The sequence below is a fragment of the Parasteatoda tepidariorum genome, chromosome 2 (genome assembly GCF_043381705.1).
Source record: "Parasteatoda tepidariorum isolate YZ-2023 chromosome 2, CAS_Ptep_4.0, whole genome shotgun sequence".
NCBI classification, from domain to species: domain Eukaryota; kingdom Metazoa; phylum Arthropoda; class Arachnida; order Araneae; family Theridiidae; genus Parasteatoda; species Parasteatoda tepidariorum.
Genome location: NC_092205.1, coordinates 19,052,037 through 19,064,181, shown reverse-complemented (window position 1 = coordinate 19,064,181; position 12,145 = coordinate 19,052,037). Strand labels below are relative to the sequence as shown.

Genomic DNA, 12,145 nt, shown 5'->3' with positions numbered 1-12,145 from the left:
ACTCTAATACTCATTCTTAAAGCTTGATAAAAATAACGAATTCAGACTCAGATCTTAAATTTTTCTTCTAAACATTGCTAACATTATATAAAATCTACCAACAAAATTTCAAAGAATTCTATGCAAAGCGCAAAGAAATTTTCCCAAAGTCCATGTTTTCAGGAAATGCATCTAAAATGCAAGAAAATTCAGAAACCAAAAAATTTATTAAATCGAAAATTATTTGCCGAAAATGAATTTCATTAGTTTTAAGGATATAATCCATTTAAATAAAAAGTCCAAATATTAAAAAAATGTATTTATGGATAAAAAGATTTCCGATTTTGATTTTATCTGTCAGCATACGAAAAAAGAAGTTCAACTTCATTTCAAAAACTTAAAGGGTCTTGGAAAGAAAATGAATTAAAGTTTCAATATGATAGGTAGGTATTTTATTTGCGTCACACTAGAGCTGTACAATGGTCTATTGGCGACGGTCTCTGAGGATGATCCGAAAACATGCCATCGCAATTTCGATCCTCTGCAGAGGGGATGGCTCTTACGCTTTGGTAGCCCAACGACCGGTGCACAAAGTCGAGCACTTTACGGTAGAACAGTTTGACAAGGACTGATACCGCGCATCCTCAGTTCCTACGCTGGCTGATCAAAATGATCACCCACCCGCTTACAGACAGCAGCCAGAGATGCTTAACTTCGGTGTTCTACTGGGAACCATGTGTTTACGATCAGCCTACTGCGGTACAAAGTTCCAATATAGATAGTAAAAAGAAAAAAGAATCGAAATTTTCGTCTAAATTGTCAATTTTGACTAAGTCGGATATTTTAAAATTTCACCTGATTTAGTCTACTTTTTCCTCAGTCACCCACAAGTATGTGTTTGCTTCGTTACTTTTGGATATGAGTGGAAAATAAGTTTAAGCAAAGTAAAAAATTCAAGGTGCACTTTTGTGGCACTAAAAATAAAAACCAAACAAAGGTTTAATTTCTTGATTACACATACAGCTAAATGTAAAAAGAAGAAAAAAAATCGCTTTAAGTAAAAGAATATCCTTTTGCATTTGAACTACCAAGATTAACGTAATGCACTGCTTTTGATCAAGAATTACATCACCTAGTTACGATCCATTCTAATCCTTAAAAGTTTCGAAATAAACTACTCCATTATTTTAATGGCCGATTGTTAAGTGAAATCCTCGATTTAACTCTAAGCTTTGCGAACGACTTTTAAAACAAATGAAAAGAAGGGAAATAAATAGCTTGAGTATTTTAACAGTAATGCTTGTCAATTACCGAAAAGAAAAAGCTAGCTTTGAATTTTAGCGTCAATTTACTCGAAGATTTAGCGATTTTATCTTCCTCTGTCGGAGATTTCTTAATTTGGTTTAGTTTAAAACTTGAGAGATAAAAGATATATAAAATACTGGATATGGCTAGAGGAGAAAAAAAGAATCAGGTTGAATTACAAAGGATTTGTAGAATTATAGAGGATTCACCAAAACTTTTAATTCTCGCATTTTAATAAATATGCTTAGAGTAATAGATGTTAGACTGTTCGCAATTTTAATTTTAGTTTAATATTTTAATCTTACTTTTGAAAGGATTTAAAATTTCTGCAATGTAAATTAGTTTTGTTTTAAATAACAGATATTATTTTATAATTGTTAAGTGAAATTAGGTATATGTTTGTAGAATTATCGAGGATTATCTAAGACTTTTAATTCTCGTACCTCAATAAACATGCTTATTATAATGGATGTTAGACTGTTCGTAATTTTAATTTAAATTTAATATTTTTATCTTAATTTTTTGAAAGATTTAAAATTTCTACAATGTAAATTATTTCTGTTTTAACTCACATGCACTATTTTAAAACTACGGGCATGATGAAAATTTTTTACTACTAATCTATATTTATAATCTGCAGTAACTTAGATTAAGTGAAAAATCCAAATTAATTTTAAGAATTTTTCTAAAATGTGTACAGTGAGCATAAAAGTGAACTCCCTGAATAACTTTTGATCTATTGATTGGATATTTAAGCAATAATGCTGAATCTTAATGCTTCGAGTAGCTAATTTTACACATAATTAGTTTAAAACAGGCAATATTTTAGCTTACGAAACCGGTCAAATAATTTCTAAGTTATTCAATTGAAAAAAAAATCCTATATTTAAATTTTGATTTTTCGAGAACTATTCGATCAATTTCGTCCAAATTTTGCATTTTATCATTTAAAATTATACACTTTAGCATTCCAAAAACATTTATAAGCTTTGCAACTTAAAATGTTTTTACTATTATTAAACAAAATAGTAAATAATTATTAAAGATTATTTTATATTAGATATATCTTTAAGAAAATTAATTTTATTACTGCGCTCAAAAAATTTTCGACTCGCTAAACTACTTAAAGCAGAATTTTAATTAAGAGTATTTTTCATATTTTTTTCTTTATATTTATTTAAATCTAAATAAGTGAAAAATATTATATTTAGCATTTCAATAATTTGTGATAACGAAATACAGCATGAAACACCGGTATATTTTTCAGCGTTAAAGGTAAACTTGCAAGCAATTTTTTCAAATTTGCTCTTGTTTTCAGTTATTTAGATCTAAGAGAAACAGTTATTCCTCACTGAAATTTACATAATTTACAAAATCAATTACTGATACATTTTTGAATATGAATGAAAAAAAAACAATTTTCAGACTACTATTGTATTTTAGCACAAATATAATTCCGATTATTAGATTTTTTAGTAACTATTAGACTGTTCTTTTTTATAATTAAAAAATACCAAAATATATTTTTGCTGTCAATTAGAGCACCAGAAAAAAAATTTATAAACGGGACACTGTTGTTCCATCTGCGTCAAAGGGTTAAAAAGTTCTCGAGATGGAGCGAATTACGCAAAAAATTAAATAAACATTAAGAGATTCAAGTATTCGAATGCACTCCTACTGGAGCACTGGAATCTTATTTTCTAGATTGCGGCTATTATCATGTTTAGAGAGTCAAGAATCCAAATCCGACAAAAAAGTGTTTGTTTTGTGTTTGATTTCATAACGTAAAATAAAATCTTCGCTTAATTAATTAGCATATATAAGATTTAGTCTCATTACGTGAAAAATCCAATTATTAGATCAAAAGTTATTCATGATATTCACTTTTTTGACATAATATGAACATGTTCTACTGCTTTAAATAAACTTGAAACGTGTTTTTCTTGAAATCATGATCCAAAATCGAGGTTAATCCTCGCACAACGAAGCTTTGCTTTTCCATTATTTGGAATGTGAAGCTATTTTTATCATTCTCTTTTAGCCACTGATATTTTTGTTTTACTACATGATAAGAATGAAGATACTGATTGATGATGAATGAATATTGATGGTACTAGATGATGAATACTAGATGATGAATATTGATATCATGTGTCAATATTTGGTCAAATATGAATGCATGATATCAATATTTGACCGAAAATAAATTTACAATTTTTCATTTGAAATAAATATAAATTTTCATTATCTATATTATGTAAACTGATGGGCAGGGAACTGTCCTTGCATCAGAAAGGTCCTGGGCTCAAATCCCGGGCAAGGCATGAATGTTTCTTTCTCTCTCTCTGTGTTCTATGTCCTTTCTCCTTTGTGTGTGAATGTAACCCGCCCTTTAAACGGGTTGTGCGAATGGCGTGGCAGAAGTCGAATTCCTGGCCATAGATGGCGCCACTGAAAAACAGAAACAGTCGCACCCCAACTGCCTAGACAGGCATACGACAAAAAAAGAAATGTCAACTGATACTACATTAAACTAAATAACATCGAAGTGGAATGCATTATAGGTCAATTTTATATTCATATTTCTTCAATTAAACTTTTTTTCGTAGTTGGCGTTCATAACATGTGTTTGTTAACGTATTTTAATTATTCAGAAAAAGATAAAAATGCCCTGCAAAGTTAAGAAAATAGAATATCAACTCTAGACAATCAAATGGCTATTTTATTTTATTTTAACCAGTGTTGAAAAGCCGGCCCAATTCTGAGTTCACGACTATCATTGTTCAACTTCGTAGCCTCGCAATTTTGAACCCATTTCAGAAGGCAAGGAACCTTTTGGATAAAGCACTGGGACAAATTAGCTTTCGAGTAGGATAATTTGATGGGATTAACTCGTATTTGTGTTTTCATGGAGAGGAACATCGCAAAACCTCTTACGATTAGCCTACTGGCAAAGGGATTCTAATCCACCCAAAACCCATCTACCATTGAAAATATTTTACGTCAGCATTGCGGTCGGGGCGAGCCGGGATCAGAATTCGTTTAAACCAGCCACTGCAGGGATTTGAACCTGGGTCACCTCATTGGGAGGTGAATGCTCTATCCCTTGAGCCACGGCGGTTCTAAGTACAACTATTGAAAAAAAATGCTTTACGAAACCATGAATGGTCTTTTTTTTATCTGTCGATAAAAAAAAAATTCAGTTTAGCAGTTTAAAAAGAAAACATTCTTTATGAAACCTAGTTTTGCAGTAAAAATAAATTCTTATTTTGAATTTTATTTTAATTTCATGTAGCAAAAATTTCGTAAAAAAAATTAATATTTCGCTATGAAGGAACGAGAGTTGCAAATTAAAATTGAATTTTAAATGCAGTATTATACAAGAACTAAAATATGCGTTGTTGTCCACCCCTTTACATTCAGTATTTTTCTTCCAGTTTTGGTGGTTATAAAACCACATGCCATCTTCTAAAAACCCACTAAGTTTTATGCAATGTTGAAGGAAAGCAGGTGTCATAGACATAAATTTCTTCAACCAAAGTCATTTCAACTTCGTCTTTATAGTGATTATTTTTATGTTTTTATTCAACAAGAGTAAAAAGGAATGAAAAGTAATAATATTCATAAACGTTGCACAAATTTTATTCACAAAAGAAAAAAAAAGAGCGAAGGCAAAGAAAAGAAAAAAAAAACAAGTCCTTAAATGACGATATGTGTAGATTTAAAAATAAGAAGAAAAAAAATAAGAAACATGACTTTGTAACTTTTTAATAAGTTGAGTAAGAAAAATATAACTTCAATGCACTTTGAATTTTAATTAAGTAAAACCAACCAATCAACATTAATTAATTTGTTAATACTCATTGAAAGGAAACCTCTTAATTCTCACTATTTAAGAATAAATCAGCCTCTCACATTTTTATTATTATTCATGAGCATCATATGGCAACAGATACAATATCATATTTAATGTATACTTCTGACCGAAGTAGATTGAATGATTTCCCGATGATTAATGTTAACAGAATGGCAGAAAATAACTGGCACAGTCTGGCACACATGACACGACACTTGGAGAAGACAAAAGCTCGAAAAAAGAAAGAAACAAGAAAATCTTCTTCGATAGTAAGCGATTGTCGATATTGGCTCTAGATAAGAATTCGATAAAAAGATTTCGAATTCTTTTGTGTCTGTCGAGATTCAGAGTTTTTTCTATTGTTAAAAAGCAATAAAATTTGGAATGTCTAAAAGATTTAAAGATATCCATAACCTTGGTAAACTCAGAAGAAATCTGCCTAATTCCTTAATTTATTACTTTGATATCTAATTTATATCTTTATTGTTCGATACAGCAAGTAAACAAATCTAACATGGAAAACTCCCATACTAGTCAATCGAACTAAATATTTTTAAAGACACTATTTTGCTTCTAAAATCACATATAAAATTTCTTTTGACTATTTCGAAGTAATTGTTAAGTTACAAACAATCGAATTTTATAATTTTTACCCAGAGCGCCAAGTTAAATTCATTTCGTAGTCGAAGTCTATAAAAGGTTTTAAGGCTTTTCTTCTTAATTGGACACTTTAATATTTGCGTTTTAAAATATTAGATTTAAAAATTGGAATAAAAATTATATCGCTTTGAGTTGTAGTTTACAAGTATCTCTTTTAATAACAATTTATAAGCTAAATTTGAACTCTAATGAAAATTCGTTAGAAATTAATGTTTAATAAGTAACTTATTATTTATCTTATTACTTTCCATCTTTATTATTTATCGTGAATTTTTTGAAATTTCTGCGATTCTTTAACAATTGTTTTGCCTATACTTAAATTTTTAATAATTTATGTTTCCACCACTTATGCGGAAGTTATAAAATGCTTTACATACATTAATTCATGAACAAAAATTTAAAAAAACTGTTTAAAAAAATCATCTATTTGCGAGTGACACTTCGATTACTTTCCTTGTGAAATGAAATACTCGTTTCGGCGTATAAGAAAATTGTAATAGTGGCGCATTGGGTATTTTCCTTCCGAGACGAAACCTACTCAATTCGGTGATATCGGCGCTAAAGGAAAATTGTAATAGTGGCTCATTGGGTACCTTACTTCCGAGACGAAACCTACTCAATTCGGTGGTACCTTTATCGGCGTCAAAGGAAAATTGTAATAGTGCTCATTGGGTACCTTCCTTCGGAGGCGAAACCTACTCAATTCGGTGGTGCCTTTATCGGCGTCAAAGGAAAATTGTTACTGTGACACTTCGGATGCCTTCCTTGTACGATGAAATATTTCCCATTCGGCGATTCTTTCTTTAACTGTAGAAGAAAGCTTTTAATCAAATTTTAAGACCTATTATTAAAAGTTACCAATAAAATATGGTTTTATATTATAAAACCATATATTTTATTGTTAATTTTACCGAAATCATTACCAAAACACTTTAGTAAAAATCGCGAGTTATTTGCTGTTCTCTTAGAGAAAGAAACGTGGGAAATTTTACCATATACTGGTAGTTTTGGCCATACTTTTTTATCTATGAAGTTGTTTTTGTTTTTAATGTCACTTGCCAATGCCAGCAAATCTGCTAGGTGATCCCAAGCGAATTTAAGTCAGAGGGTGCGTTTCCTTTTTTCCAGTGGCGCTATCTTTCTATCTTTGGCCAAGATTATGACTTCAGCCACACATGCGTCAAATAGAGTGGACTAGTTGATATACCCATTCTTTCATACCAGATCGTAATTTTGATCTAAATCAGAGAATGATCAATCTCCAATTCAGTACCCCAAGTGGTATAATTTGTTTTGGGAACATGGAGGGCTTTGTGACTTGACAAATTTAACGTGCAGCAGTTACCATTTACTACACAGGGAGTCTTCGGCCGGAGGAAATCCAACTCAAGGCCTCTTAGACATGGGTCCAACACCCTACCAACCAGACTATCCTGGCCACTCTATATAGTAAAAAAGATGTAAAAAAACAAAGAGTAAGAACAATATTTGCACTAGTATTTTCCCTCAAACGTTTCACTCAAACGTTTCACCGCCTGGCATAGCACCTAATTTTAAGACTATTATTGATGAAACAATGAAAGAATTCATTTAATTCTTCATATTAAATATTTAAAAAGCTATTAGTAGTTACTAGTTTCTGTAGTTAACATTTTCACAATTGCTAATGAAATTTTTTTACTAAATCGAAAATTCCACCAAAAATGGTCGAACATTTAGCGTACCGCAGTTGGGAAAAATTGGGTGCCACTGTCGTAGACGGTATGAAGATATACCCAAGTAAAGATTGTAATATAGGAGAAAAAATTATTTTGTTATTAAGGGGACGTTGAGGCATAAATCAATACTACTAAAATTGACCTTTTTCTACGTACTTTTCCTAAGAAACTACTTATGATACCGCTTTAAAATTTTTGTGGGGATATTTGAGATTTTATCAGTTGCATGCTGTGATAATATTTCAGCGTTCAGAAAATACTTTTTAAGTCATGAAAGATATTTGCTCAAAAATGATGTAACTTTTTAAAAAATTAAAAATTCTCAGTTCATAATTTATTTTAAAAAAACTTCTGCCAAAGATATCTATTAATAGTTATCACAGAGTAAATAATCTATAAAAATAAATTGACGCAAGATCTTGTTTAGATGCTGCGAAAAGGTACATCAAAAAAAGGTCAGTTTTAGCACATTATTGGTATATCCCTACCGACTCCCCTTAAAATAAAAAATTGCTAAATGAACATTTTAAAAAAACAACTAAAAAGTTATAATTTCGAGTAATTAAAATAGTATTAAACGCCTAAGAGTAAAGCGTTTTGTGGCATATAAAAATGTAATTTTTTTATGCGTTCATTTTTTTTAATTGATCAACGATCGGTTTTTCTTATTCACTTATGAAGTTTAAAGAAACACGAAAGAGAAATAAAAACTTTCCTACATAGTTATTTCTCACATTAATATTTATAGTTAAACTATTAGTAATTTTTATAGTGCTCATATTTCAAGCCAACATAACGTTCAAACTATTTAACTAGACTTTGAAGTTTATAACCAAAACCCATAATTTGTTACATATTAGTTTAATCTTACTTTTAGTGATTAATCATTAGTTTGTAAACTTGTTTTTTTATTAATTTCAATATTGCTTGAAATTCAAATTAAATTTCTCTCTGTGCGTAAAATTGTGGTGGGGAGGGGCGTTTCGATGCACGAAACATATTCAGTAAATTCGAAGAATATTTCTGCGTCCGTCACGTGTTCATTCGAGCGGCAAATTCTCATCGATAGAGAAAACGTTACTCTTTCCCCAAACTCCGACATATTTATTTTTATTAAATAATTTATACATCTTCCATTAAATTTAAGAAATGAAGTGAAGAGAGTTGTTGGAAAGATCAATAGCCGCAAAGTTTCTCGTGTGAGGGTGACACTTTTGAACGGTTTCGCGTGATTTAGTTTGGAAAAATGCCTAACCTAATCTTATTTAGCACCGAAATTTAACGACGCCATTGATTTCTCGAGTTTTAATAATTGTCGAGGATGATAAGAATATTCAGTATCGTGTGTATGATACTGATTAGTGTAACTATGAATGACAAATCTTAAAAGGTTTATTTCGAGAACCCTCATGAAGCGTTTTAAAAGTTTTAAGTTCGTTAATTATGAAGAAACAAATCTTAAAAAACTAAAGAAAGTTTTACTTCAGCTGTTTTTTAATCTTTTAATCATTATCTATACACCGAAGAGCCATTACATTATGACCACCCTGATAATAACACGTCGGACCACCTTTAGCCCTCAAAACTGCTGGCACCCGCCGTGGCATTGATTCCACAAGGTGCTGATAGGTAGTCTGAGGTATCTGGTACCAAGCGCTCACCAACTGGTCCAGCAGTTCCTTCACATTGCGAGGGGGTGGCGTGGCAGCACGAATTTGGTTTTCCAAGTAGGACCACAAATGCTCTATTGGATTAAGCTCAGGTGAATTTAGGGGCCACGACATGACTTGAAAGTCACTGGAATGTTCCTCGACGATTCGACCCTTATGACATGGTGCATTATCCTGTTGGTAAACACCATCCCCCGCAGGAACAACTGTTGCCATGAAGGGGTGAACCTGGTCTGCAACTGTGTTCAAGTAGCTTACACACGTCAGGGATTGTTCTATGAGGATTATGGGTCTTAATGTGCCCCATGAAAGCATTGTTCCTGGGTGAGAAACCATGAAAACCTGGGCGAGTCCATTGTCATAGATGGAGGGTGGTCATAATGTAATGGCTCTTCGGTGTATAATGGTGGATATCTAACTTTATTAGGATATCAATATCTTCCAAAGGAATACTCTCTAAATGATATCACGCTTTTTTCGACTACATGGTGACTTTATGGATAATTAGGAGGAAGCTATACAATGGGAGAAATACTTTATTTCAGTTTCTCTTTCATCGATATAAGTAATTCAGAATTTAAAGGCAAGGAAAATGTAAGTTAAGCAAATACACTTATATAAGAAATACTACTCAAGATAATCTCAAAACATAATGATCACGTTATGAGCCAAGTGGCTTCAAAAAACGCCGGAAACAGTTACCCGGAAGTATAGGCACTAAATAGCTTGCAGTGCACCTTAGTGTAGAAAACTCCATCCATACACATACATATAAACATATTGCTTCAATTGTGTATACAAGTGCTATTTAATATTATTCAACTATGAGAACATATTTAACAATTTTTTTTTCTTTTGCAGTATCTATGACTGTAGCACTGAAGTGTTTCAGATGTGGAAAGTACACACCAGATGGCGCAGGTTCTGTGATTCCTTGCTACACTTTTAACGAAACTGACCTTAAAGAGTGTCACACGTGGGACAGGTACTGTCTAGTAAGTAATAAACGCATAAATTTTACACTAACAACAATTTGCATGAAAAAAACTTTAAATTTTTTTTTACCCAAATTGCTATAAATTTTGTATCATACCTATGAAGTAAAGCATTAAAAAATGGAATTTGTCTAGTAAATTATTAGAGGGAAAATAAAAAAAAGTGTTTTGAAGTCAATAAAAAGATTTTTTTTATTTTAAAAAGTTTTGGGATTTCCACTCTTAAAAGTATAATTTGGGTGTCTCTTAGTCTAATGTATATTTTTTTAAATAAAAAAACGCCAAAGTTGACAGTGTCTTACTCTCGAGGCAAAGTTATAATTTACTAAACATATTTACTATACAAAATTATAATTCAGATGCAGGGAAACTTGCATTTGAAATTCGGAAAAAGCTGAAACTAACGTTGCTCAGACTAGTATACAGGGTGTCCCAAAGCGACCGCGTAAACTCTGAACAGCTAGATTCCTCGCTGGGAGTACATAAAAACTACTAAAAAATCGTTCCTGTACGATCCATAGTTTGCGAGAAAAATACGAAAAAACAAAGTATGACGTCACTGCCGGTGCAGGAAAAAACACTTTATTGAACATATCAACAGCAGTATACTATGCACAATTTAAAGCAGATGTTCAAAGTGTCCACCGTGCATGTCGAGGCAGGCTTGAGCACACCGTGGAGTGACTGTCATCACACGTTGCAGCATCACGGGGTCGACCGAAGTACAAGGAGCATGCAGACGAGCAACTAAGTCCATTGATGTTGTCACTACGTCTCGATACACCAGTTCCCTGAGATGGCCCCATAGGAAAAAATCCAACGGTGTAAGATCTGGTGAACAGGGTGGCCATAGAACCGGACCCCCACGTCTGATCCAGCGGCCGGGGTATTCCATATCCAGCCTACCACGTATAGGAGCACGGAAATGAGCCGGAGCCCCATCATGCTGGAACCAAAGTCCCTGTATTGTCGCCAAGGGTATGTCATCGAGGAACTCGGTTAAGACCTCATTGAGAAACACCAAGTACGACTCCGGAGAGCCGTTCAGGCAACAGATAGGGTCCAATCGATAGCGGAGGAACCCGCGATGCTGCAACGTGTGATGACAGTCATTCTACGGTGTGCTCAAGCCTGCCTCGACATGTACGGCGGACACTTTGAACATCTGCTTTAAATTGTGCATAGTATACTTCTGTTGATATGTTCAATAAAGTGCTTTTTCTTGCACCGGCAGTGATGTCATACTTTGTTTTTCGTATTTTTCTCGTAAACTATGTATCGTACAGAAACGCTTCTTTGGGCAGTTTTTATGTACTCCCAACGAGGAATCTAGCTGTGCATAGTTTATGCGGGCGTTTTGGGACATCCTGTATGTGTCAAAAAAGGAAAACCACAAAACTCTGAATTAAATATCTAAAGTTATAAGCTTAGAATGAGAAAAGATTAAAAAAAATAAGTGTGAGTCAAGAAAATAAGATTTTAGTGATTTTGGGTTTCCTTCAATTTTTTCTTCCTAGTTCTAGGTCTTTTCTTGATCCTTCTGGTTCTCCATTTAATAATCATTTAACACTTTTTTCCCAGCCCACTTTTAAGATGTGTCCAAATCATTAGCTTCTTTTTATTCTTATATTTGTAGCAATGTCTGGTAACACATATTTACCATAAATCACTTTATTTGTTCTGATCATTCTATGTCCATCCTCACAAATTGCACCCAAAATTTTCGTTAAAAAAATTCTTTTTTTTTACCCATATTCACAAAAAATCGAAATTCCTTTTAATTGAAGTCCACGTCTCAGATCCGTATAACGATATAGGTGCGCACTTAATACACAAAAATCGAGTTCTAGTACGCGAAAATCTGATTATTAGATCAAAAATTATTAAATGCTCGTTTTTTTGGGCTAGGTAATTTCATAGTAATCTTAAATAAAATTTATGTTTAAATGTTTTGCATTTACC

General features: G+C 32.5%; 1 protein-coding gene across 1 annotated transcript in view; it reads left to right on the top strand.

Annotated features, from left to right (window-relative positions):
* LOC107448316 (uncharacterized) overlaps nt 1-12,145 on the top strand; it is a 96,140-nt gene that overhangs the window by 70,175 nt on the left and 13,820 nt on the right. The window contains exon 2 of the mRNA XM_016063467.3: nt 10,050-10,183. Within this exon, the coding sequence (XP_015918953.2) occupies nt 10,050-10,183 (134 nt within the window). The remainder of the gene's footprint in view (nt 1-10,049; nt 10,184-12,145) is intronic.